This window comes from Micrasema longulum, unplaced genomic scaffold (assembly GCF_059751315.1).
Source record: "Micrasema longulum isolate JH-2025_06_02 unplaced genomic scaffold, ASM5975131v1 h1tg000095l, whole genome shotgun sequence".
Lineage (NCBI taxonomy): Eukaryota > Metazoa > Arthropoda > Insecta > Trichoptera > Brachycentridae > Micrasema > Micrasema longulum.
The window spans coordinates 423730-450827 of NW_028277301.1; the positions used below are offsets into that span (position 1 = coordinate 423730).

Sequence of the window (27098 nt, forward strand, 5' to 3'; positions counted from 1 at the left end):
ACATTTTGATACTGTTTCTTTTAAACGATGAGTTGGGATCGTGTAAAGTTTTAGAACTCACCTCAATAAAGTAGTACATAATACGAACCAATACCAACACCACCAAGTTAAAATTTAAAATTGAAATAAAAAAATAAAATGCGATTCTTATCTTCTGTCAAAGGTTGGAATTTGACCATGGTGAAAAAATCATTTCTTATTTCATAACACGGACCCGGAATAATTATATCTGATGGTCATACACTTTAGCGACCAGAACAGATAATTTATTGCGTCTCATGATCATGCTTTCGATTAATTTTTACATCAAATCATTTTAGCGCGTATTTTGTTACAATTATTTAGATTTCATACTCGTACGAATATGCCGCCACAAACTCCTGTAATACTGCCTGAATTACATCCAGCTCCACAAAAAGTCTTGGGATGCGCTGATAAAATATGGTGCACATATATGATGTCTGTTTTCGCCGCGAGCATCGCCGAATTTGGTAAGATACGCTTTGTATTTTCGCTACTTACCAGCTGTCATTTGAATCGCTTCATTAAAAAGTGAAATCTTTAATTAAAGCTTAATATAATTGGGATTTTTCGCATTTTCATGCGTCAAGACCGTTGCACGCTCGACCTAATTCTCTTAACACTGACATTCTGACATAATCTTTCGATCCATGACTCACCAAAATTCCTAGTATTGCCTGACTGAACTCGAACTCATTACACAGCCGGGTTCTAGTTCGACATAAGGAAAATATTTATTAAAATTGAAATGTATCTCTTTCAGTTACGTATCCCTTGGATTTAACAAAAACTCGTCTTCAAATCCAAGGGGAAATTGCCAAGAAAGATGGAAAATTGGTAAATTGTAATTTGTTATTGTTTGTCCTTATGTCATTTGCTCTCACATTTTTTGCCTTTTTGCATCCTTAAATACACAGCCCAACTAATTGTATGATTATGTAGTATTGACTTTTTTGTTTGGGATAAAAAATAAAAATTTCTCAAAATAACATTTAAAATTACTAATTGAGGAATTTTAGTAAACTGTATTTAATTTTCTCTCTAAATTTGACTATCTAAATAATTTGTAACAAAAAATGTGAAAAATAAGTTGATGCCTAAAAAACTAAATATTATTTTGTCAAAAAAGTACTAAATAAATTAATATCTAAATAGGTACAAGAATAGACTTATAAATGCACCCTTTTTAAATTTATGAATTTTCTTTTAAATACACAAATTAAACAATACATATAAAAATCTAAATCTAAAATAGAAAGTTACTAACTAATATGACAAGTACGGTTTTTATTCATAATTTTTTTGATCAGATAAAGTTTTATTGCCCATGCGTACGAACTGTTTGCAGTACGCATTATACATTAAAAACCATTTATTTTTTATTCGCAATATATTCAGTTAAACATTTATTGAGACATAAGTCCCGATTCCATAATTCCATGGAACCAGAGTCCTGTGTTGAGTTGGGATGAATATATGTTTAAAACTTTTATAGTCAATATCACCATATTTACTACGTATAACAAAAACATCATTAAAAAATACATGGCAAATCAAATATAAAAAAGAAACGAGCAATAAAAAAAACATTAAAAATATATGCAAAAAAAAAAGCAAGGTTTACATATTACAACAGTGATTTTAGATAAGGAAATATGCAAGTCTTGGCATTTATAGGGTATATAAGCCATTGGCTGGTTTGAGTTGCCACTTTACATACTGTTTAACATTTACCATTCTGCCTAGCTCTTTAATTTTACAAAAATCAACAGATGAAAGAATTGAAAAAAAGGCATGTGCAAACATCGGCAGAATAAACCAGACAATGACAGGTCATAAGCCCTGTAAATGCCTAGACTTCTATATTTCCTTCTTTAAAATACTCTCCATCTCTGATGTGATATGTTAATCTTTATAACTTCCTAGGGGGTGGAATCCAGTCTTTGTCGTCAAAAATTTCGACAAACTCAAAATATACGATTTATTCAAACAATATTTGATTTATTTTTTTAATAGTGTAAGAAAAAGATTGACAGATAATTTCGTCGGGATCGTAGAACAACGAAGGATGTTTGAAAAATGCAACATTTAATTTCTTTTATATTTATTTTATTTATTTATTTACACCTTTTATCAAAAATACAATTTTACATTCACTTTGCCCAGCTAACAAGAGTACATACTCTGTTCCAAGCTAGGCAATTACATTATAATATACGATAATAGTTAACAAATTAATAGAGAGCACAGACTAATAAAATATAAACTTTCTCGTATACACATTTTGAAACATATACATACACACATACACATATATACACACATATGTACACATGTACATACACACACACGTACATACACCCATGCGCATACACATACATACATTCATAAAACATAGACAATTTATTTATAATGCGAAACTTCATGATTGCCATCTGTATAATATTTTTAAAAATTATTCTAATTTTTTGATCTTGAAAAAGCTGTATAAAGGCTTTTTTTCTGGGTTTGAAAAAAAATGTAACCTAACCTAATCTAACCCAAGTATCGAGTGATATACTTTCCTGCTTGTGACATAAAGTGTAAAAAATAAATTTCAATTGCTCTATGTAAAGTTGAAGAAAATCGCATGCGTCGTTCTACGATTATGACAATTTTATACATAAAACTTCTTTGAATAGAGAATGTAGATGTTAATACCATTACTGGGATTTTCACCTAACGTGGCCAGATTATGTGTTTATATGGTACTGTGTAAAATTGTGCCCATGTTTGAACATTTCATCACTTTTTTGCACACCAATGCACTTTTCTTACTAAAATACCCTTGGGATGATATGTTGTATTAATTATTTAATGTTTACTGGGGTATCATAGTACTAACTTTTAGCATGGCCATTCTTTTAACTAGTATCATAAAAATATTGATTAAAATTCAATGACAAACTGTAATACGTATTTTGCTCATTATTGAACCCTTTATAGGGCAAATTAAATATTTTAAATTTTGAATTTCAAATGTTATATTTTAAAATTCTTACTGCCCACATAAAATAAAGTCAATAAAAAATAAAAAAAAATATTTTTTAGATTTTTAGAAAAACTAAATTTTTCTTTGGTCAATATATTGACCAATGATTGTTTAGTCATGTTAGAAAATAAATTTATAAAATAATAATACACAGATATTCTTAACAAAATTTTATTATATAATATAAATAATTACAAATACAAGTATAAATATCAGTTATTACATTTTTTTTACAACCGTTTTAACAATGGCATAAATAAACACATAGATTTCTAGATACCCGCGCCAACTTCACGAGGTTGGAAGAATAACTTAACCAATGACCGTTCTGGACAATGTATTGAAGTAATATAGTTGAAATTTCTATCGGCGGTATTGGAAATATGACCCTTAAAGCGGCAGGTTAATATATTGACCAATTTCGGCCTTTGCCCTATAAAGGGTTAAAGCTTAATTTTCTAGTCGGAAACAACTTAATCGGGTTGTGGTCCCGTGGCTAGTGTCTCAGACTCACGGCTCAAAGGTCTATGGTTCGAATCCCACTCTACCCCAACTTGATTCCCATTTTCTAATAGTGATTTATTTACAACTCATTGAAAATGGCCCTCAAAATTGAATATTTGGGTAAATGATAAGAACGCAAGTATTTCTTAAAAAACAAAAAAACTAAGAATTTTTTTAAACATGGATTTTAACAATATTTTGAGTATGTTCAAACGTTTGCAGACAGGCTGGATTTCCTCCCTAGGAAGTTATCTAGATCTAACATGCAGATCATAAGCCCTGTAAATGCCTAGACTTCCATATTCTCTTCTCAAAAATGTTTTCCCTCTGTTGAAACAAATTTAAATATAGAATTGTATTTTATTAACTATTTATAAAGCTGTCAACCTTCCTATAGCTTATTAATAACCAAATGAAAAATTTAAATAACAGCCCTTTACTAAAATATCCTTGAATCCAATACTTACCCCTTATTCCTTTTCTGAGAATCTGTAGTCTGGATGTAAAACACCATGTTAGATGTATGTTGGGTACTTGCAATTTGCTGTTAGCTTTGATAAGATATGAAATATTTAGTGTTAGTTTATTTTAAGCTTTGACAAAGGAACAGTTGTGTTCCGAAACCGGTCAGGATATTAAATTTATTTTAGCGATTTACACAAAATAAATATGTAGTTAAACGTTTTTTAATGTCTAATTTCTATGTCCTTGCTCTTTATTTTAAGGTTCCGTACCGTGGTATGCTAACTACTGGGCTCGGTATTGCGAGGGAAGAAGGAGTTCGCTGCCTATGGAGAGGTATAGAACCAGCTCTAGCGAGACACCTGGTATATTCTGGCTGCAGGATAGTCATATATGAACGTCTTAGGAATGACTTCTTCAAAAAGAAACCGGAAGAAATTTTCCCTCTGTGGAAATCGGCTATTTGTAAGTCGGTAATTAATTGTTTTGTTTGATTTTTGTGGAAAAATTATACGTATTAGGTGTAAGTTTTATCAGTTTTTTCCAAATGAAGGGAATACGAGGACACAACAAAAAATAAATATTACAAATTAGTCAATAATGTATTTCATTATTTTGCCACAAATTATTCAATAATTCATAGCATCTTCACCGTACACTGCGCTATCGCGAGCAACTTTGGCATCTTTATTCCCTAGATTGAACACGAACTATATAACTGTTAACTGTATAAACGTTAACTGTCTTCTGTATGCTGATGATGCCGTGCTTCTTGCTAGCAGCAAAGAAGACCTGCAATTCTTGGAAACAAAAGTCTACGATGTATGCAAGAAAAGCGATTTGCATTTTGATTTGATTTGAAAAAGAGATGAAAATATAACTAAATGTGGGAAGAGTGAACGGAGATATTTTGAACCAGGTAGAAGAATTTTTGTATCTGGGAAGTATGTTTACTAGGGGTGGAAAGACTGAGAAAGGTATTGAAAGGAGGGTGAGTGCCGGGAACAGAGTGAATGGTGCACTGAAATCTACTTTGGCAAACAAATGTTTATCACAGGAGGCAAAACTAGCAGGTCACAATGGAGTTCTAGTGCCAACTCTAATGTATGGGAGCGAAGTATGGAATTGGAAAAATAATGATGAAAGCAGGTTAAATGCTGTCGAAATGCGATCCCTCAGGCGAATGTGTAGTAAAACGATGTATGATAGGTGCACAAATGTCGAGATCCGTGAACTATGTAAGGCTGAGACATGCATTATCGACAGAATCAAGAAAGGGGTGCTGCGTTGGTTTGGGCATGCTGAGCGAATGTACAGCGAAAAAACGGCTTAAAGGATCTACAATGCGAATGTTAATGGATGCAGAAAACGGGGAAGACCGAGAAAGACATGGACGATCAAGCTCATCAAATACTTGAAGATGGACATGTCAAGAGTAGGAATAATCGGTCATGAGCAGATGTATTAATAAAGAGGAAGCAAGGTATGTATGCAAATACAGAGTGATATGGTGGTCTATCCTCTCTGCCTACCCCTACGGAGAAACGGCAAGATGGTTTGTTTGTTTTGAACACGAACAGAAGGAGTTTTCGAAAATGCTTATATTTGTCTATTTAACATTCCAATTTGAGCCTTTTAATCAAATAAAATAATATATATAACCTAAAAACAAACACGGTATCTTGTAGAGCAGAAAGTTTTCTTTTGAATGACGTATAACCTTTACGATTACGTTTTACTTTTTGTGCTCATTTCTAAATTTGAAAAAAACGGACACAACTAATATTAACAACTAATACTTTTCTGGACAATTTATTGAATTAGTTATGTAACCCTTTTTAATTCTAAATTTCCAGGTGGTATGACATCTGGTATGATCAGCCAGTGGCTCTCGTCTCCGACAGATTTAGTAAAGGTGCAAGTTCAGATGGAAGGACGTAGGAAACTCCTCGGGGAGCCTCCTCGTGTCCAAGGGGCTCTGGATGCCTTCTTCAAGATCCTTAAATCTGGAGGCATTCGAGCTCTCTGGAAAGGTAAATAAATACAATGTTTCAATTTTGTTTCCCAGCTCTGCGTGTTAAATAGACCCCGAGCTCTGAATGACTGTTTTCCACTTTATGGCTACTCTCACGTAAATGGAAAAGATGCAGGTATTTGTTACAAACCAAATTCAGAGATTTTAATTACAAGAAAAAGTGATATCAACTATATTTTTTCTATCTAGGTATAGTATTTAAAAGTAACATTTTAAAAAATCCAACAATTTCAATTGATTTATTTTATTTCAATCTAAATTGGAGTCCACATCCATAAAAATTATCTTCTTAGCATTCTACATTCTAAAATTTTTTATATGGAAAACAGTACTCTGATGCAGGGGTCTCCGAGCTAGTACCGATACCACCAATCCGATCCGCCACAGCTTATTTTGATTACATGGTAAAATTGCTTACTATTTTCGCTGATTTTGGAATTTTGCGCCTTCCACTTCCATTATAAATTTCTTAATTGAGATTTTATAGTAATAGTATTTACTAATTGTCCTTATGGACAATGGAAGTAGGCTGTACACTTAAATGGAGAAGTAAACCAATCCTATGTCCTGCATTGGACCAACATGTGCTGATTATGACGATGATGATTGTAAAATCTACCCATATTATTACTTGTATTTTAAAAATATGTAAATATGAATTTGTGTTCAGTTGTAAATATGTTATATACAATAGTTTAATAATGTAGCAACGACAGCATGTCATCGAATATTGACAGGGGCCGAGCGTTGGCAAGCTGACTCCAACTTTACTTTCATAGTTAATGTTTGTTAGGGCACTCTCTAGCCCCGGAGAAAATAAATGCTCTTAAAAGGCGGAAGAACCTTCATGGTTAACAGCATTGGATGTGGAAAGCAATGGGAAACTACCACTCATGACAAACTAGGGAGGCGCCGTCGCCGAGGATACATCGAAGATTTGTGGAAGGATATGAGCTGCAAGTCATACGAAGATCTAAAGTGAGCCAAAGCACAGAGGCACAATATTCTCTATTTCACACATGTCCCTAATGAAGAAGTTCAGTGTCTTTTTTAAATTTTTTTTTTTGTTAATAGACTATTAAACTAAGCTATTTTTTTTTTAAATTTCCTTTTATATAAACATATATTCAGCGCTATGATTTTTTAAAGTTTTGTATTTTTTTTAAATAACTCCGCGTATGACGTCAGAGGTTAGTTCTTCCGATTTACGGTAAGCCAACCGAATATCCTTCACAGCTCTCACATCATTGGTTGGTTCATATATGAAGCAGTGATGTTGATCAAAGTAGTACATTTTTATTAAAATATTTTTTATTTTTTTTTTTTACATTTTCAAGACACTTATAATTCAACGCTCTATTTTTTACTGCGCGTAAGAAAACATTTTTTGTATCCAATTTCCCGTAGGGCTGAAGTTCCTCATTACAGTAATACCGGGTCAGTCTCTGAGCGTTTTTCCAGTAATGGACCTTAAGAACTTCATTTCAGCAGTTCTGAGTTTTTTTTTTCAGTTCTTTTTGGTACGAACAGTGGCAGTTCGCGCTTCCACAGAATACTTCTCACACATGTCTTGTATATTCTGACCTCGCTATCAATACGCGTATCCTTATTTCTCCACATTATCTTCCTCACAGACTCCCCAACGCAGTTGATGCTTTGTTGACCTGTTCTCTGTATCTGCTATAAATAAATTTAGATATTTGGATTTTTAAAAAATTTATTCTTAAAGTTTTGTTTTGCAATACACTTAATTTTGTATTTCCAGGGTCCGTGCCAAACATGCAGAGGGCCGCCCTGGTGAACCTGGGGGACCTGACCACGTACGACATGGCCAAACAGCACATCCAAGCCTACACTGGGCTGGCCGATACCTGGCCGCTCCACACCGCAGCGAGCGCCTGCGCGGGGCTGGTGGCTGCCGGCCTCGGGACCCCCGCCGATGTCGTGAAGACAAGGATCATGAACCAGCCCACCGACGAGAGGGGAAGGTGACAAACCCTCTAATTATTATTTTTATGTTTTACAATCAATGTTACAAAATACACTACCACATAAACAAAAACAAATTGCAAAAAAACATTGCCTGTGTGTGGGTATACATGTAAAAACTACATTATAAAGTGCTAGTATTAAAACGTTAGTTTTATTTAATAAAAATTAAGAAACTAAAATAGTATGTGCTACACATTAAAAAAAATAAGCTATTTAAATCTGTTTTTCTGTCACTCTCTCGCAGATGCCTCCCCGATATTGTGCGAAAAAGACAACTGCACGTCGGGCCGATTATGCAAAAAAAGGGTCATCACATCTTTCGAAACATTCAATTCAAGTTTCAAACTTTTTGATTTTACTGTTTATTTCACTATCCATTCTTACAGTTTTCGTTTACGGATATTAAATTACTGGGATAGCATTTTGCCTTGTTTGTACAATGATTGTTGCTGTTTGTACAATGATTGTTGTTGCTTGTGCAAATAAAGTTTGTACTGGAAAAAAAGGACCTTTGCATTATTTGTGTGCAATAGATACGACAGGTGGCCCGGAACGACCTCTGACTGAAAGAATAATTATAAATATTGATTGCTAATATTAAACAAACTATTTTTTTACAGGGGAATCTATTACAAAAGCTCGTGGGATTGCTTGAAAAAAACTGTAGGTGGAGAAGGATTCTTCGCCCTTTATAAAGGATTCCTCCCAGTATGGATTAGGATGGCTCCCTGGTCTTTAACATTTTGGCTCAGTTTTGAGAAATTTAAGACGATGTTGTCTCCTTCTGTAGACGAATCTTAAGTTGCACAATTACAGTGTAATCATTATGGAAAAATCAAAAATGAAATAAATACCTGTACAACTTCAAAGAATTGATTGCAATAGTAAGTGCCAATTATTTTATAAGTTTATTGTTTCATGTAAATATTTACCATTTAACTTTTTTGCAAGATGAGAATTTATTATATCACATGTACATACAATAATAACTCGCTAATCCAATATTCACATTAACAATATCACAATTAATCTGCTAATGCAATATTTTACTAAAATCTATTAAGAAACCTTTTTGAGAAATATTTTAATGTACAAATATTCCCCATATAGTTTTTTTTTTTTACCTATAATATAGAGCTGCGTAGAAAACTCAAAATGTTATATATCTTTATTAAAAATAAATAAAATACCTACTCTCTATGTTAATAATAAATTAACAAAAGATTCTCTTAACAACCTTCTTTTAAATGAGGTGTTATTGATGGAAAAATATTTATAATTTTGTTTTCAAACTACGCCGTTTTATTTTTTCTCAAAGTCACACACTTTATGCGGGAAAGGTAGTTCTACCCGTGCACACGATTAGTGCTTCTCTGCGGGAAGAGTAGAAATACCTGGTACGCCTGCTCCACTTTAAAGGCGGGAAAGATGAATCTACTCGATTATTTCCTCCAAGTATTTTATGTCAATGCTTCAACATGCTCCAAATTACATACGCACATCTATAAAAAGAAAGACAAGCTGTTGTTTAATTTACATACACACATACCCTTTCACAGCTCTTATACAAAACATGAAAGCTTGTGCATAAGATGATTTGATTAGTTAATGAGTTGATAAATTATATCCATCTTCTTTTCACATATTTTTATTATATGGTTGGTGAGCAGAATGGTGACATTTTCAAATTGTATTTTTTATTATATGGATTCTTGTTTGTTTGTCGGTCTGCAATTGCGAATATAGACTAATAAATACCTATATATTTTTTATGTTGTGTTATAAATATCTTTGACTCCTACGTTTATCTCTTATTAGATTATCATAAACAATATATGGCGAGAGTTTATTTAAAATTTCATTAAAAAATCACAGATATTTTAGAAGGTAGAGAGATTTTTATAAATGTAGGAATTATTTCATTATTCGCTTATTTTTGTATGTTACATTACAGCAAAACCCGCATAAAATGTGCTAATTAAATGTTTCAATAACATTTAAAAGATGTGTTTTTATGCGAGGAGAATCATTACTTGCATATCGATAGGTCAATGCAAAAACATTGTTTTGAAATGTTGCAAATTAGTTTCAAACTATTTAAATTTGTACTAAACCAGCCTCATTATATTCTCGAATAAAATTTAGTCTTACTGCACAATTTATCATTTGCTTTTTTTATATTTGTGGCAGAACTTTTGTGATATATCTCATAATTGTCAAAAATGCAGATCTGCGATAATTTTGGCATTGACCTAATGATATTCTGATAGTGTCGATTAAATTTTGAAATAAAATGCAATTTTAATGTATTTTTTTTTAAATCTTGAATTGTCGGAAATTTATTAATGATTACATAAGGCATATTCATATTTATAAACCTTCACTTAACTATGATAGCATAATTATTTATTGGGTAAACATATTAAACAAAATTTATATATTTATTTTATAATAAATTAAACTAGATGGATGTCATAATTTTATTATTCAGTGGTGTAAACGAAGTTAATAATTATTTTTTAAATAAATGTGTTCTACCACAATTTTAACAATCCCCTAAATATACAAAACAAATAACTGGAATGTTGTCCTGTAGCCAGTGTCGCGGACTCACCATAAGATGATTCCATTTTCTAATAGTGAGTTATTTACAACTTGTTGGAAACGGCCCTTTGTTTTTTTTCTTGTTGCTTCTTTTTTTATTTTCTTATATATCCCTGTTGTGTGTAAATCTGTTCTTGGTTTTATTTTTATACTCTTTGCTTTTTAAAAACCTATTTTCGTTTTAAGCTATTAGATATTAGTTCTTCCTATCAAAGTAATAAAAAAAACTTAATATCGTAAGTACACAATATCATTTTTAAACCATATCGACAATTAAAAAGTGATGTGACTTATGTGCCACTATTGCTGAAATTGAGTTTTACATATTTTCATGATCGTAGAACAAGGACGCATGTGATTTTCTTCAACTTTACCCGAGAGCGGTTTAATTTTTTCTTTGACACTTTAGTATGTCAGAACTTGATAAAGTACAGAAGTATATAATTTGATACTTGCATCAATAATAATAATCATAGTTTATTAACAAAAATAACAATTACTTTATCTACTACATACACACTTAGGTAATAGATTTCTCTGGATCATGTCTAGTCTGCCTAACTAGGTACAACCTGTTTTAAGGCACACATTATATACTATATTTTTTTTCAAGCCTGGAATATAAAGCCTTAATATAACCTTTTGAAGATAAAAGAAAGTCAATGTCGCTTTTTTCACACATCCGTCGTTGTTCTACGATTACGGTGATATGTACCATTTTTCTCACAATTTTAAGCTGCATGGTATGAGCTTTCACTTATAAGCGTAAACTTAGGCGTTTTCGTCAAAAACCCTCTTGTATGACGTTCATAAAATCAATGGATTTATATTACACAAAATTTTACTTTTTTTTGTTTAGATTTACGTAAAACTGTGGTATTTATCTTACACAACCCTAATAGTTTTACTTAACATTTGACTTACCTACATTTTTTGGAATTGATTAAATTAATAAATTCCTTAACTCCTTAAAAATTAATTTTATGGCACGCCGTTTAGCCTCTTTACCATAATTTTTAGTGAGCTTAATATGTTAAACAATTCTTACTTGTCCCAGCTCAACACGGTTTATTTTCTAGCAAATAGAGACATGGATATTATAAAACCTATGAACGTTTGTAAATAATTAAGTAAGTCTTGATCAAATACCAACATTATGAAATATGTAATAATTATAATAACTTGATTTAAGGTTATTCAAATAAATTGTAATCAGCTAGATACTATTGAATACAAGGTGCTTAATGTACATTTTCTCTTTGGTATAAAGATTGCATTCCTAGATTCTTTAAAGTATTCAAAATATTCCATTGTAAAATCATTTATGTGTAATATGTCTGTAATTATGTCCTGTTTGTCGTTTTGAAATTCTTGTAAAATTATTTTGTCTTTGGTTCTATAATAAACACATCATTCTATATATGTATGTAAATACAGTAAAACTTCAGTTGTCCGGATTGATGAGTGCCAGATTTTATTGCTGTTGAATTAATACAGCAAATATAAATCACATTAAAAACTCACTTAAACATGTCCAGTAAAGTTAGTTGCACAATTAAATTTAAATTCAAAACACCTCCTTTATTTTTTATTTCCTGATAAAGATCTGGATATTTGGCGATCCGGAGGACTGGAGTTCGGATAAACGGAGTTCTACTGTACGTATGTATGTGTTTATATTAAGGGGACCACAATATCAACAAAAAATCGTGTATTTAATGACCTGCTATTTAAATGCTGTTTGTGTCCTGACACAGTAGTATGCGAGTTTTGCTTTGAACTATTGTTTATCATTATTCACGAGTAAAAAAATCTATATTCTTAGAGGTTGGGGTCAGTGCTATGCAAGCTCTTGATGTCACTGCGACCTCTGAAAATCTATTGAGACAAAAAATCTTTGTTATTGCCAAGGCTAAAATATCCATACCAGAAATTGAATAAGAACACAGGCACTTTATGTTAATTTTTTTCAACCAGGGCTTGAATGCCAGCAAGACCACTAAAGCCATTAAAAAAGTTTATGGTAAAGTGCTAACAGCACGTAAATATCAATCTTGGTTTCAATGGTTCAAATCGGGCATTCAAAATTTAAAAGATTCACCTTAATTTGGACCGCCTTCAAAATTGTATGACGACATATCAAAATTTCTGTTCAAGTAAATCCTCGATCAGCCATTGAGAAATTATTGCAGATACTCAAATCTCCTTAGTCAACTGTGCTGTAACATTTACAATGCTTCGACAGAATGAATAGAATGGGAATTCGTGTGAAAATGTGCGATTTCTTTATGTTCCCCTCTAAATTCATTTAAAATATTCTTTGAAATTAATGATTGAATTTTTGTATAAAACTGAAATTTGAACTGTTTTTAATATGTATGTATATTTTGCACCACAGAGGGCTTAATTACAGTGGTGTATTATTATAGCACAAATTATTATTATTATAGACAACTAATATAGCGCTATTTTCATAATATAATAACTCAAGGGCGGTTTACAAAGAAATTCTATTAAATTGATTTTAATTTGACTTCAAATTCAAGTAGAACTTTTTAGCAAAACGATTTGTTTTGTCATCAACTCCTGCAAATTCATTCAAATGATTTAGAAAACAGGTGGGTTTTAAGTTTTTTTTGTTCAAAACACCACTTCACTTTCTGAAATAATATACCACCTAAACCATTTACATACATTGTTATTAAAATAGTAAATAGTCATATATATCTAGGCCTTTGTAAGTAAAAAACTTTTTATACTGTGAGGTAATAATTATGTATATTATGTATTTTTTAATTTATTGAAATCTTAATACTCTAGATTAAAAATGATTTCAAACTTATAATGAGGAAGTTCAGTGTCCTTTTTTATTTGTTAAAAGACTATTAAACTAAGCCAAAAAAAAAAAAAAATTTTTACTTGTCGTATTATCAGTGCTATGATTTTTTAAAGTTATGTATTTCTGAAACAACTCCACGTGTGACGTCAGAGGTTGTTCCCTGTTAGTTCTTCCTATTGGTTCGTTTACGGTAAACCAACCGGATATCCTTCCCAACTCTCGCATCATTGGTTGGTTCACATGAACCAGGGACGTCAATCAAAGTAGTGCGTTTTTATTAAAATATTTTTTATAATTTTTTTCTTACATTTTCAAGAAACGTTGCAGTACAATTTAATGCTCTAATTTTTACTGCGCGCAAGAAAACATTTTTTGTATCCAGTTTCCCGTAGGGCTGAAGTTCTACATTAACAATATATGTAAATATGTCGTAAATTGTATTATACGAGAATTACATGTAAATACATGCATATTTATATACAATATAAAAGAAAAAAACATTCATTTTTCATTCATTATTCCCTTTCCGCACCTAATGGTGCACAGGGCACTGCATTGGTACACCAATCGTGTATTGATCATTTTTGTTACATGAAGGTAAGATGATCAGTCTTACGATTCAGGTACCAGTCTAGAGACCTCTTGCATGGTAGGCAAACGCGCCGACCATTACACCACGAGGCCGACAAAAGGAAAGGAAAAATAGTGTTCACATTTCATTACTCACCCACAACGATAATGCCTGCACGCTGTCGCTGATTTACTTTCTGAAATTATTATCTAAGTTTAATATATATCACTTTCATTGGCTCCAATACGATTATTATTTATATTGCAAATTCTATATGTGCATAATTATGGTTTTAAAATATTTTTTTAATGTACATATGGATGTAGTAATATTACTATACCAAGAGAGCCGATTTGGCATGTATCTGTAATTAATTAATTATTGTTACCATTTAATATTATTTTCTTTTTTAACATTTTTTTTATTACAGGTACAGAAAAATATTTGAAAACATTCAAAATTATATTGTAAATATTCCCTCAATTGTATAGGAATTTTAATATCCTTTATGTATACTTTTATATAATTAGAGATAATATGACAATTTCTCTCGCAGATAAATTGCCATGGCCGTTGATATTCTAAATAAATTTTGGAACTGTTGTTCCTCCAGCTCTAAAGGGTTTTGGCTATCTCTTAACAGCCTATAATGGAGCCTCATAGAATTTGCTTCCTCTGCGTCCACTATATCCCAGGCTAAATATCCTGCAGCCATTATTAGAATATTTTTTATCTATAATCCTAAAATGAAATAACAATGCATTATTAATAATAACATGACACTGCCGCATGTCCAAAATCTATAATTGTATGCAAACTTCAATGTGGTTGGCATTCAATTATATGTTATAGTTCATTACTTTAATTAAAAATATTTGTTAGAAAACAATCTTAGGAGTACTTCAGCGATCATTAAGTAAACTTGATGTATAGTAAGCATCTACAATAAATCAATTTTATTAGGTATTACAAAGGTACATTTATAAACATTTGAATTACAAAGTTTGACAAAAGCATAGTAATTATTTTACGTAGATGGTAATTTATAATGCAAAAAATACACAATAAAGTAACAAACAATGTTTACTTGCGTTTATATGCGAAATAACCTATGTATTTAGAATATTTTTCTGTTAAAAACAAAATTTCACAAAATCCTTAGCATTAGCGTCGGGTAAAATGGCCGCCTTAAGTGAAGGAAAGTTTTAAGGACTTTGGCCTTCGCGGAAGAAATTCATCTGTCAAATTTTTGATCGAGAATCGCAAACATCCTAAACTAAAGATTTGATCCTTAATAGTAGCCTTAAGTTAAGGAACATAGTTACAGAATCGCGGTTCTGACCAGATATCGGATAGTAGTTCAATATCCAGCGGATACCTAATATTCATTAAACTGAACTAAAATTACATGAAATCAAAGCCAATAAATTGATTTATTGATATTGGCCGTGTTTGGGAGAAACGAAGTAACCCTCATTAAAAAAAAAAAGTATTTTTTGCATAAAAATGTTCGCCAGTGTTCAGTATACACTCTAGAAAAAAGAATTTAAGAAATTATTTTTAAAAAAAAACATATTTGCGTGAAAAAAAAAAAGAGGTAAAACTATTCAAAACCATTAAAAATATTTTATTTATAAATTTATATACCATAGTTAAATGCTACTCATTGATCGATAAGTAATCATAAAAATATCATGAAAATAATTAAATTAATTTTTATTTTATTATTATTATTATTAATAATACACTAGCAGCTATTAAGCTGATGCGTGTATATCAAGTGTACATGGTTATTAAACATTATGAATTGATGTGCGCATCTACGCGGTTTTTTAATACATTAACTGAACTAGCACCAATCACTTTCTCAGGAAGGCCATTCCATTTCTCCACAATTCGGTTTGTCAGAAAGTTCTTCCCGGGGTTGGATGAGAAGGAGGTAGTGTGTAATTTCAAGTTTTGACTCGTCTAAATTGATCTGTGGCAACTAATTATTTATATCACCCTTAATGAAGTATATATTAAGTGCCCTCGGCACGGGTAACCCTAGTGAGGCCACATTATTTTTATTATTAATCATTGTTTATAATGGGAAAAAAAATGAATGTATGAATATATTTATGTGAAATAGATACACAATGGTTACTTGTTTTAGGAGTAAAGTTGTTTATGCAAATTATCACAATGTTTTAATTAGTTTTGGAGCTGAGAGATTGTTAAATTTATTTATGTCCGTATAAAAACATATGTCTAACGAGAGAAAGTCAATAATTTTTAAGAGTTATGCCTTTGTAGAATTTAAAATGAGTGCTTTTTTAATATAATGGATAATATAACTCAACACTTCAAATTTTTGACCTGTCGTTCTCAGGAATGGAACCATCGATATATTTGTTATTTATTGTGTTGATGGTTATGGTAGAATCCCGTTTTAAAAAAAATACATATTAAAAATAAAATAAACTGTAACTTCTATCTTTCAATTTTATTTTTGTATACATTTACATATTTTTTATTTTGTTGATTTTGGGATTTCTTACCACCAAAGTGTTTTGGTTTAATGCATTGATATGTAGTTAAAATATTATATTCTTAGACTTTATATGTACTAGCTAGCCACATTGGTGCTTGTGTTTAAGAAACATTTTACAAATCTCAGATAGATTTTTAGATAAATGACTGTTTTGTTGGTAAGCTTAAGTACCTTTTGTTTATTGTTATTGTTACATAAAAACAATTTAAAAAATCAAAATGTTTTATTACCCGTACACATAATTTCCTGTAGCCCATGCAAATTGGTGTATATTTAAACAAAACAACGATAGAAAACTAATTTTAACGAAAAAGGCGGACTGTAAATGAAAAACGAATTTCATTCAGTTTTGTGATAGGGAAATATTTGAAGAAAGGATAGGAACATGGAATGGATACCTACCTTTAATATGATCTGAATGTTCTTCAATTTCGGGCACTGGATGATAAAATGGACTATAAAATGTAACAGTGTTTCCAACAACGCGCGATTAATCCAAGCACGTTTTATGCAATTTTATGTGAAGTCAAAAATATTGTTTTGTTTTTATTCTAAATCCAAATCTTCTAATTTTGAATTTCTTCTATCTTGATGTTAGGTGGTACCATAAGGATGGGAATGAAAGGTAATCGGCCAGGAATAGTATTGGTAAATGCTGTTATTTACTTAACAGCTACAGCTGTGGCAATTTTGCAGATGAGGCAAGTGCGGCTCCACCTCACTAAAATATCATACTCCACACGTTCACAAAGCGGCGTGTTAAATAAAAAGCCTTAATATTGTTCATTGAATCGGCATTCACTAACAAAGTAAATAACAAAGGCAGTAATATGAATAATCTAAAAATAATAGAAATTCACAAAAATTTAAATTCTGAGAACAACCTAATCAATAATCACACATTTAATCACCCCTCGCCTTTATTGACTATGTTCTGTCTGTTAATTAAATCTTAGATTTAATTATTATAACTTCCACTTATGTGCTAAATTTTAAGAAATAAACTCTACTTAACGTCCTTTCCCTCATTGATCATATTTTCATATCTGTACTTTAGATAACGATCCATTTATATGCTAACACCTTAGATAAGTGGAATAAAAAACCCCCCTGCTCTGAGTTTCACTGATTAATTTGTTTATTTTTTGTTTAAATTCTATGACATTGTGAACAATATTCTGTGTTTACTATATTCGTTTTATATCACCCGTCAATGGAAAGAGTGCTCTCCCGAAACTGTAGTAGTGTTCTTGTAAAATAATAAAAATTGTGTAACACTAATAACTACGTTTTATTTTCATAATAATTTAAAAAGCCTTAATATTAAAATATACCAACGTAAAAAGAACCCTATTCCCTTGTCCAAAATACAGTTTTTTGCAACGCACGGGCAATGCACACGACATCTTCACTATTTTCATCAAAAAACATTTTTGTTTCAATGTACGTAAGATTGGAATAGCTCCATATTACAACTCGGCTGTCAGTGGTGTGTCTGAGAAGGATACTGTCTTTCTTCTGACATATTGTTAGACGTGAGCTCGACAATCTAGAAAAGGTAATACTGTCTGGCCGAGTTGAAGGTAGGTGAAGCCGGGGTAGAATCCCACATTTATGGACTGACCAAATAAAGGAGGCTATGGGGCTAAAATTTGATGTGTCAGTTCGTCGGGCTGACGACAGACTGGAGTGGAACAGACTAATCGGAAGTGTTCATGGTGATCACGATCCTCAGCATTGAGGGACCGACTTGGTAGAAGTATGTAAGATTAAGTTTGGCGGACATTAATATCGTGAGATCGATAAGAATCGGTGAGAGCGCAAAGTAAATGGAGCCTCAAACGAGTTAGTTGATATTTGTGGAATGTTTTGATCAAAATAAATTCAAACGATGAAGCTTATTTTCATGGCGTCTTGTGTATGAAGCAAGAGAAAGAGGGACGGCCAGCGGATTTTTTGTGCCAGTGTATCTACTGCCTTTATGAGGAATGATGTAATAAGAGAACAGATGCAGTAAACTCCGGTGACAACTGTCGTCAAGCGGAGGCGATGCGGTTGGCTAAGCCATGTACTGTGAATGCCTTATACTGTGGATGCACTGTGGTGGAAGGCGAGAGTTTACATTTTGCTAAATATTCCCCCTAAGCCCAGATCCGTAAAGTATCGGGCTATTAGGTAGGGGACAAGCTCTTTAACATTCTCTGGTTTAACCAGTGGTCCCCCGAGGATGAGGCTCCTTTTATGATGTAATGCATCACATTCACATAGAATGGGTGTTTCCTCATCAACACTGCAGAACCTACATCTAGAAGTTTCGGAGCTACACTAAGGAATATATTATACCTCTGTCTTTGTATATTTTCCTCCAAAAGGTGGAGATAACGTGTTGGCCTTTATCTATGGATCCTCCTCCCCTTCATTAATCTACATAGTTTATATTCCTCAGGAACAATTTGGTTGACCCTTTGCGCAGCGGACAGTCCCTCAGGACTGCAAAAGTGGGTGGATGGTGGATTTTTGGATCCCCTCGATTTGACGGGTTGTGGTCCTGTTAGTACTTTCGCGGACTCGGAAAGTCCTTGGTTCGAATCTCGCTCTATTCCATTTTCTAACAGTTGTTTACGACTAAAAGAATAATTCCAAAATTAAAATATAAGTACTTTAATTATTAATTAAAATATAAAAATGGTCCTGGACATATAGACCTCGCTTCTTACAAAACATTTAACAAAAGGGTTGAACGTCACTTGGCCTCTTTAATTTTAATACAAAGACAAGTTAGGTTAGGTTAGGATAGGTTGGGTTGAGTTAGATAATTTAAAAAATACGTTTTTTTACTTAATTTAACTTAATAATTAATCCTTAACTTAACTTAAGTAAAAAAAAAAATTTTTTTTTACTTTTTGACTTATCCCAACCTATCCTACCCTAACCCGGCGGCTTTTGGTTCTGCCGTTACCAAAGGGTTAGCTTTCAACCAGCCAACACGTTTCATCATAATTCATTCCACAAACGGCCTAGACATTAAGGTGAATGCCGGCATTTAACGAACAGCCTAGCCGCTCTGTTGAGGGGCTGATTTAACTATTTGGCGGTGACATATCCACCTCAGAGTAATAACACTTTGCCCACCTATAGAGATGCCATTTTGCTCTATTGCATAGAACAAAAGCGTTGCGATTTCTTGGTTTGGTTAAACATAACTATCAGTAGAGATTTGAGACTTAATAATTGAGACTTATGCACCTAATTTGAGACATAGTCTCAATTTACCTTAAAAAAGAACAATGCTTTCATTTCTGCGAATTCTTAGTTTCACTCTACCAACCTACGCTGAAAGTGTCAAACATGGCGTTGCTGACGGGACCACTTAATAAAATTCGAAATAGGTATCTAAGCCGCGCGCCGCGCCGCGCCGTCTACTATAGTCCTTAAAATATAGCTTGATTAAAATGACATGTCAGCAAAAGTGACGACATAACTTTGTAGTGACGTCTAAGGAGTGATTTATATTTACACACGAAAAATCATTCGTATCTGGTGTGTTAATTTATTTTTTTAATAAAATGATTGACATATAAATCAACATAATTTTAAAAAATCAACTTTGAAACTAAAAAAAAACTCAAATAAATTATTAACGACATTCTTACAAGGTTACATCATTTTGCAAAAACGTTAGAGATGGGACGAATCGATCAATGTAAATTGATTGAATAAAAAAATAATTCATTTGATAATGTTTACGAAAAAAGTATAAATGTCATATTTTTTGGTGAATAATTGTATTAAATACACTATAATAGGCTTGTTTTTGCGTTTTTATATCAGTTTTCGGAAACAGAGTTTCATGTTTGCATGAAAAAACTAATAAAATTGATTTGTTTGGTACATGATCAGTGATCAGTAATTTCCCATCACTATTGACATTAGTTTGGCAGCTGTCATTTTAATCAAGCTACATTTTAAGGACTATAGGCATTCCGCGCCGCACACCATCTGCGTACCTGTAACCTATAATAAGATCTATACCTTTTAGAGCAGCGGTTCCTAACGAGTGTTCCGCGGAACCCTGAAGTTCCGTGGAAGGGTCATAGGGGTTCCGAGAGTCAGAGCGTATTGCCGTAGAAACCACTAAAGACAAGTTGGGTAGGGGAAACTAAGCATATTTGGCATACTGTTGGTAATTTAGAATATCGCCTTAACTTTTGATAGAAGAGGGATACCTACCGGCAATACTTATAAATATTATACGCTACTGGCTACAGTTGCAAGCCCTGATTTCGGTCGATAAATTAATCTTCCATTGATTTAGGATGAATACTGACTTTTAAAAAAAATCGTTTATGTCATAACTTTTTCCGTAAGTTCGTAATCGGATATTATCCCTAGATTTATTTTTATTTATTTATTCATATTTTTTCTCTTACAAACTATAATTAATAACAAAAATAATGTTACCTCACTGGGGTTACCCGTGCCGAGGACACTTAACAATATGCTTTTTAAAAAATATTTTTACATTTGAGAATAAACAAAGAAGACTAACTTAATAAACAGAGATAATTAACTAAATGTTCAGACAGTTTTAGACACTACATATTTATGTTTATAATTAATTTATGCACATCTATATTATTTATATTACTAAACGCACAATGAAAGAACAAAAACCTAACATAAGCCATACACTTGTAGAGCAGTTAATTCAATATTGGTTTGGGCGAATGAAACAATCCATTTTACTTCTACCTAGCATTATTCTATATATTGCAGTAGTTTTCATAACATCGTTTTACACAGCATCAACAAAGATGACATAGGACCTAAAGGAAGCTGCAGTGTCTCTTGTGTGGAATAATTACAAATTATTATTCATTATCATTAAATGTGAACGCAATTTGGAATATGGTATTCCGAATTATGTGCATTTTTGAAAAAACACATTTTTTTGTTATTTTTTATATTTTTGTTTTTTATAAAAACTGTTTTAATTTAATTAGATTTTCGCAGAAGTTTTTCAATAAATTATTAGAAACTATCTTTTCATCGAGTTTCATTTATTTAATCTCCTTTATTGTACATGTTGCACTCTAAAATGTAAATGGTATTCCAAATATGCTTCCTTGTCTCTACTAGACTGGATGCCGCTCTAGATCTACCCACTAATGTTAGAGACGCCCCTTCTTTATTTACATTTAAATCAAGATTGAAATGTCACTATCTAAATATTTAAGTTGTTCCTTTATCCTTCTTCTTTCCTTCCTATCCCCTTTCTTCTCTTCATAGTTTTGTGTTATTTTTGTATTATTTTGTTAATCTTTGTTTTTAATTTTGTATAAAATTTTAAGATTCAATATGTCCATGTACTTGTAGTTTTCTCAAACTGAACGGTTTGGGTAGGTAGGAAGAAATTTCTTTAAGGCAATATACCCGCCCTTTTATGTATATTATATAAAGTGTAAAAGAAAATAAATAAATCTCCGTATTCAATAAGGAAACATAACTTTTTTGCAAATTTAAATTAATAAGGGTCTATGAAATACTGACAAGTTAATAAAAATGTTTTTGTTCTTATTAGTAGCATAAAAAAATACTACGATCGCCTCTCTGTACCAGCTACCAAGAAGGCCCGTTGGAAAGTCCTTTTCAGGGCTATTGAGATTGACTTCTGAAGTTTTTTTTGGTAAAAAGAAGTATTTGCGTTCTTACGATTTACTAAAATATTTAATTTTGAGGGCCATTTTCAACGAGTTGTAAGTTATAAATAACTCACTATTAGAAAATGGGAATCAAGTTGGGGTAGAGTGGGATTTGAACCACGGACCTTTGAGCCGCGAGTCCGAGACACTAGCCACGGGACTACAACCCGATTCGGTTATTGACTGCCTTAGAGCATAAAACACGGGAGTCCACTTTTTGTCGTTTTGAAGTTAAAAATGCAGAAATCATCGCGGTAAGCTATTTTCTACGTGAATAAAACACTTACCTTAAAAACGAAGTCCACTTTCGTCATAAAAATGTTTTTTTAAGTTAAAATAAAATTCTTTACAAAGATTTTTTTCTTCGTTTTCATTAGGTACGTTATTCATCTACCTATATTTTTCAATCAAACTTATTCCACGTAAGATCGAATCCCTATTATATTTGATTATTTGCGTAAAAGGCAATTTGAAATCAATTTATTGCCAAGGTATTTTGCTTTGCGTATTTTTTTATTTTTTATGGCGCTTAAAATTCCTTTGCAATTTATACTTAGTATATAGGATTGTAACTTTTTGCACTATCGGGTCTGGCCACTATTGCACTATGTCCCATTTGTTTAAAATGAGGATTTTAGTCGTCAATGTCTACTAATGTGAAGGCATTAGAGATCTCAATAACATTTTTTGTATGACCTTTAATGACCGGGAGGCAAAAATTATTTGATATTTAACTTATATTTTTATAACCTTTCCAAATCGTGTATCTAAAATTATTTATTGATCAATCTATTTATACTTTTTTGTGTTAAAACTGTTCCTTGTTATGTTATTAATTTATTTTAACATAAACGGCATAAATTGTCTTTAACACATACGTTAATCATAAATATGAAAAAAAAAAAATAGGTATACATAATATATCATGATCATCATTCCATTTGCATAGAGCACTGCATTGGTACACGAATCGCAGTGTATCTTGATCATTTTTTTGTTACATGAAGATAAGATGATCAATCTTACGCTTCAGGTACCAGTCCAGGGTCTATGAAATATTCTGGTGTGAAAACACCTCTTTAAATAAATATTTCATATCAACCATGTCGGAATCGAACCCGAGACCTCTTGCTTGGTCGGCAAACGCGCTGACCATTAACAGCACGAGGCCGACAGAAAAAAAGATAATATAATAAAAATGATAAAATTGCATAACTATAACAACACATAAGTAAACAAAAATATTCAGAAAATATATAGGTGCATAAATATGAAAAATCAAAGAAGAAAAACATTTTTGAATATAAAGAAAAGTTTAAGAATTAAATTGCGAAAAAAAAAAAGAAATCAGACTCGTTTTATAACTATCAAGTCCAGAACCAAATATATCAGCCTTGTCCTTATACTGATTACCATATCTGTGGAGCCTAGGGACAAGTGAGTCCATGTGATAGTTGGTCCTAGAACTTGCAGAACAAAAAGGAGATCTGTGGCGGGTATGTCGACCAGGTACACGGAAACACACCAACTCTAGCATTTGGACAGTCAATTAATGAATTGATCACATTATAAAGTAATTTTTGGTCTTTTGGAATTTTGTAATATTTGTTTCAATTATATCTTTATTTTTAATTTTTCTAGTCCTTGAGTGTTATCTACCTGGTTTCTATCTATCCATCTATCAGGTTTTTGTGTTTTTTTTTGTAAGTGCCTATTTTCTTTTATGTTAGAATTGTGTTAGTTTAGTTATGTTATGTTTTTTATTATAATTATCTTTTTATGTTATTCTTGTACATATATCTTTGTTGTCTATTGTTAGTGTTCATATTGTCATTCCTTTCTGTTTGTGTTGTTTTTATCTTTATCATAATTTGTAAATCCATGTAGGTAACTTGTTTTTGGCCGATGTTATCATGTTTTAATAGAAGGCCCTAATAAAGGGGAAAAAAGTACTACCTACGTACCTAATATTTGTAAGCACCTGTAGTAAAAAGTACAAATAAGTATTTACTACAAACATGAACATTATTATTTTGAAAAACAAATGAACAAAACTAAACAGCCAACAGCTGATGCGACGTTGTCAGATCTTGCTTCAAAGATTGTATAAATATGAAGCAGGTACCTTTATACTTTTTCCTTACAATTTTAATTTCACATTGCATGTATCATTCGTTTTTTATTTAGAGTTCATATTTATTAATAACTTCGTAACATAGTTTTCGGTGACATTCAGTGGCGGTTAGCCCTTCTAGTATTTTTCTCACATAAAACGTTAGTTCTTTGTATTATCTAATAGGTACATAAAGTTTATGACGGCCACGAATTTACGCTTACCATGACGCAACGTAAGTCGCCCACACGTTTTATTTACAAAAAAATCGTTTGTCAAATAAATAGAGCAAAATGATTTTATTCGTACACACATTGTTTTGAAAATGACACAAGAGAACTTTAGGTGTGAAAATACATTTTGGTGCTTGTATTCCATGGCTGTTTGCGCTGGAGGAATTTCTGAATTCAGTAAGCGATCATTTATAATTATTTATTATCCCTTAAAGTGTTATAATCTGACATTTATGTGTAAAATACTGTTTTGGAGAAGCGGAATAAATTTTGTAATTCGTTTTCATTTAGACATCTAATTTTCAGGGCCACGTTTTGCTTAATTTTGTCAGCTGACGAGTTATCGATTTTTTAAAGGTTGCCGCTCAATTTTTGGTAATGGTCAAAGTTATCTATTTAGTGAGTAAATTTGCTCGCGGTACCTACCTCAAATAACTTTTACGGGGCACTTTGTATCGCAGATTACACAAAAACGCTATAATTTAAAAAAAAAAAAACTATTTTCTGTGTGCTTTTCCAAAACCGACTGGCTTTGCATAGTTTTATTTAAAAGCGTGTTTCGCGTAGTTTTCTGGCATCAGATCTATGATTCGTGTTTTAATTCGCTCTCTTGACATTTTTAATACTATTCACATCTTAGAGATAGTCTAAAATAATATATAATGTTTAAATATTATAATATCAATGTAACAATATTTATCACAATATTCGTTTTCAGTTACATATCCTTTAGATTTAACAAAGACTCGTCTTCAAATTCAAGGAGAAATCGCCAAAAAAGATGGCACAAATGTGAGTACTACTGAATTTATCTTGTCAACCCTTTTGTAGTGATTTACGTGTCAAAAATAATTCATTGTTTTATTTTATCAACATAAAAAAATCTCAATTTGAAACCAATATCAGGAATTTCTATGATCACCTTACTGCCATGTAACTCGGTGCCCTATATATAATTGGGTGCGGATAAGGGGATGATCATTATCATCATTACATAATTATCATTATAATGAATCATTTTTAATGACACATTTAAATGAAACTGTAATTTCATAATTTATTTGTCTTTTAGACATCGTATCGTGGAATGATAAAAACAGCATATTGCATTGTCAAAGAAGAAGGACTATTTTCGCTATGGAAAGGAATAGAACCAGCTTTACTGCGCCAATTTATTTATTCGGGTTCCCGAATCGTCATATACGACACACTTCGAAATGATGTTTTCAAAAAGAAACCAGAAGAAATATTTCCCTTTTGGAAGTCCGCTATTTGTGAGTTTCAAAATGTATTAATGAGTATTATTTTAATCTATTTAGGTGTTGTGTACTGATAAAAGGGTACTCGCAAAGGTTTGCCTTCGACCTAATAAAGCTTAGCCGAAATCAAGTGAGGGTTATCACAAGCCCGCCCAGGACACTGCAGACTGAACAAACACTTAGCTAGAATTAACCTTTCCGAAACTTCTAGATGTAGGTTCTGCAGTGCAAATGAGGAAACACCTATACACATGTAAATCATCATATGTGAATGTGATGCTTTACATCATAAAAGGAGCCTCATCCTCGGGGGACCACTGGTTAAACCTAAGTTATATAATAGCCCGATACTTTACGGATCTGGGTTTGGGGGTGAAGATTTAGCAAAACGTAAACTCTCGCCTTCCAGGCAGTAGCCAGGGTCTTTATAGACCTGGGCTCGGAGGGGGAGATTTGGCATAATTTAAACTCTCGCCTTCCACACAGTAGCCAGGCTATTTTTAGACCTGGGCTTAGAGGTCGAGAACTATTCACGGGGACCCGTCACAATAAATCTTCACAAGTCGCAGTGACGTCAGGAGCTTGAATAGCACTGACCCCCACCTCTAAGAATAAGAATAGGTGTTGTGTGACTCCTCATCTTCCAAATATATATTTTGGTGTGAACATAAGTTGTGTCCGTTTTTTTCCAAATTAAAAAAGGAACACAAAAAAATAAAACAAGATGGTAAAGGTATTGTGTGATATTGTGTTTGCTTTTACGTTACATATATTATTTTATTTATTTAAAAGCCTTTAAAATGGAATGTCCAGTAGACGAAAGTGAATATTTTCGGCGCTTTGTTGTGTTCGCGTTCAATGGAGGGAATAAAACTGCTCGCGATATTTGCGCAGTGTTCAGTGAAAATGCCAAGAATGAAAAGACAGCTCGTCGATGGATTTTGCGTTTCAAAGACAGTAATTTATGTACTTTTTATTTAATATTTTTATTTTTCCTTTTTTAGAATTAAATTATTTTCCCCCTTTCCTCCTGCATTTATAATAAATTAGTGTGAAATCTGTAATTGGTCTTACTTTTTTTTAATTTTTCTTTTGTACCTTGTTTTATATAAAGAATGTATGATTTCATTGATAAATAAATTTCAACCTAAAAGACATGGAGCGTTCCAGACTACCGGACCGGAGTAGACTTCGATGAG

General features: G+C 32.1%; 2 protein-coding genes and 1 long non-coding RNA gene across 7 annotated transcripts in view; 2 read left to right on the forward strand and 1 right to left on the reverse strand.

Annotated features, from left to right (window-relative positions):
• Positions 1-8887, forward strand: LOC148284727 (mitochondrial uncoupling protein 4-like). 2 transcript variants are annotated; one of them, XM_088235695.1, is made up of 6 exons: positions 1-491; positions 785-858; positions 4282-4483; positions 5875-6051; positions 7819-8041; positions 8666-8887. In XM_088235695.1, the coding sequence occupies exons 1-6, from the start codon at positions 365-367 to the stop codon at positions 8844-8846; spliced, it is 984 nt and encodes a 327-aa protein (XP_088091821.1). In that variant the 5' UTR covers positions 1-364; the 3' UTR covers positions 8847-8887. The 2 variants fall into 2 exon arrangements, with proteins under 2 accessions (XP_088091821.1, XP_088091827.1); XM_088235701.1 differs by lacking the exon at positions 785-858 and having other exon boundaries at positions 73-491.
• Positions 8805-27098, forward strand: part of LOC148284728 (mitochondrial uncoupling protein 4-like) — a 24150-nt gene continuing 5856 nt past the window's right edge. The window contains exons 1-3 of one of the 4 annotated variants that reach the window (XM_088235663.1): positions 24322-24415; positions 25359-25432; positions 25713-25914. In XM_088235663.1, coding sequence (XP_088091789.1) covers positions 24367-24415; positions 25359-25432; positions 25713-25914 — 325 coding nt within the window. In that variant the 5' untranslated portion in view covers positions 24322-24366. The other 3 variants (XM_088235669.1, XM_088235685.1, XM_088235677.1) reach the window with 3 other exon arrangements.
• LOC148284729 (uncharacterized) lies at positions 17867-19785 on the reverse strand. Its single transcript, XR_015824029.1, has 2 exons — positions 19725-19785; positions 17867-19217 (listed from the first exon to the last, which is right to left on the reverse strand). It is a non-coding gene; the product is annotated as an uncharacterized LOC148284729 (long non-coding RNA).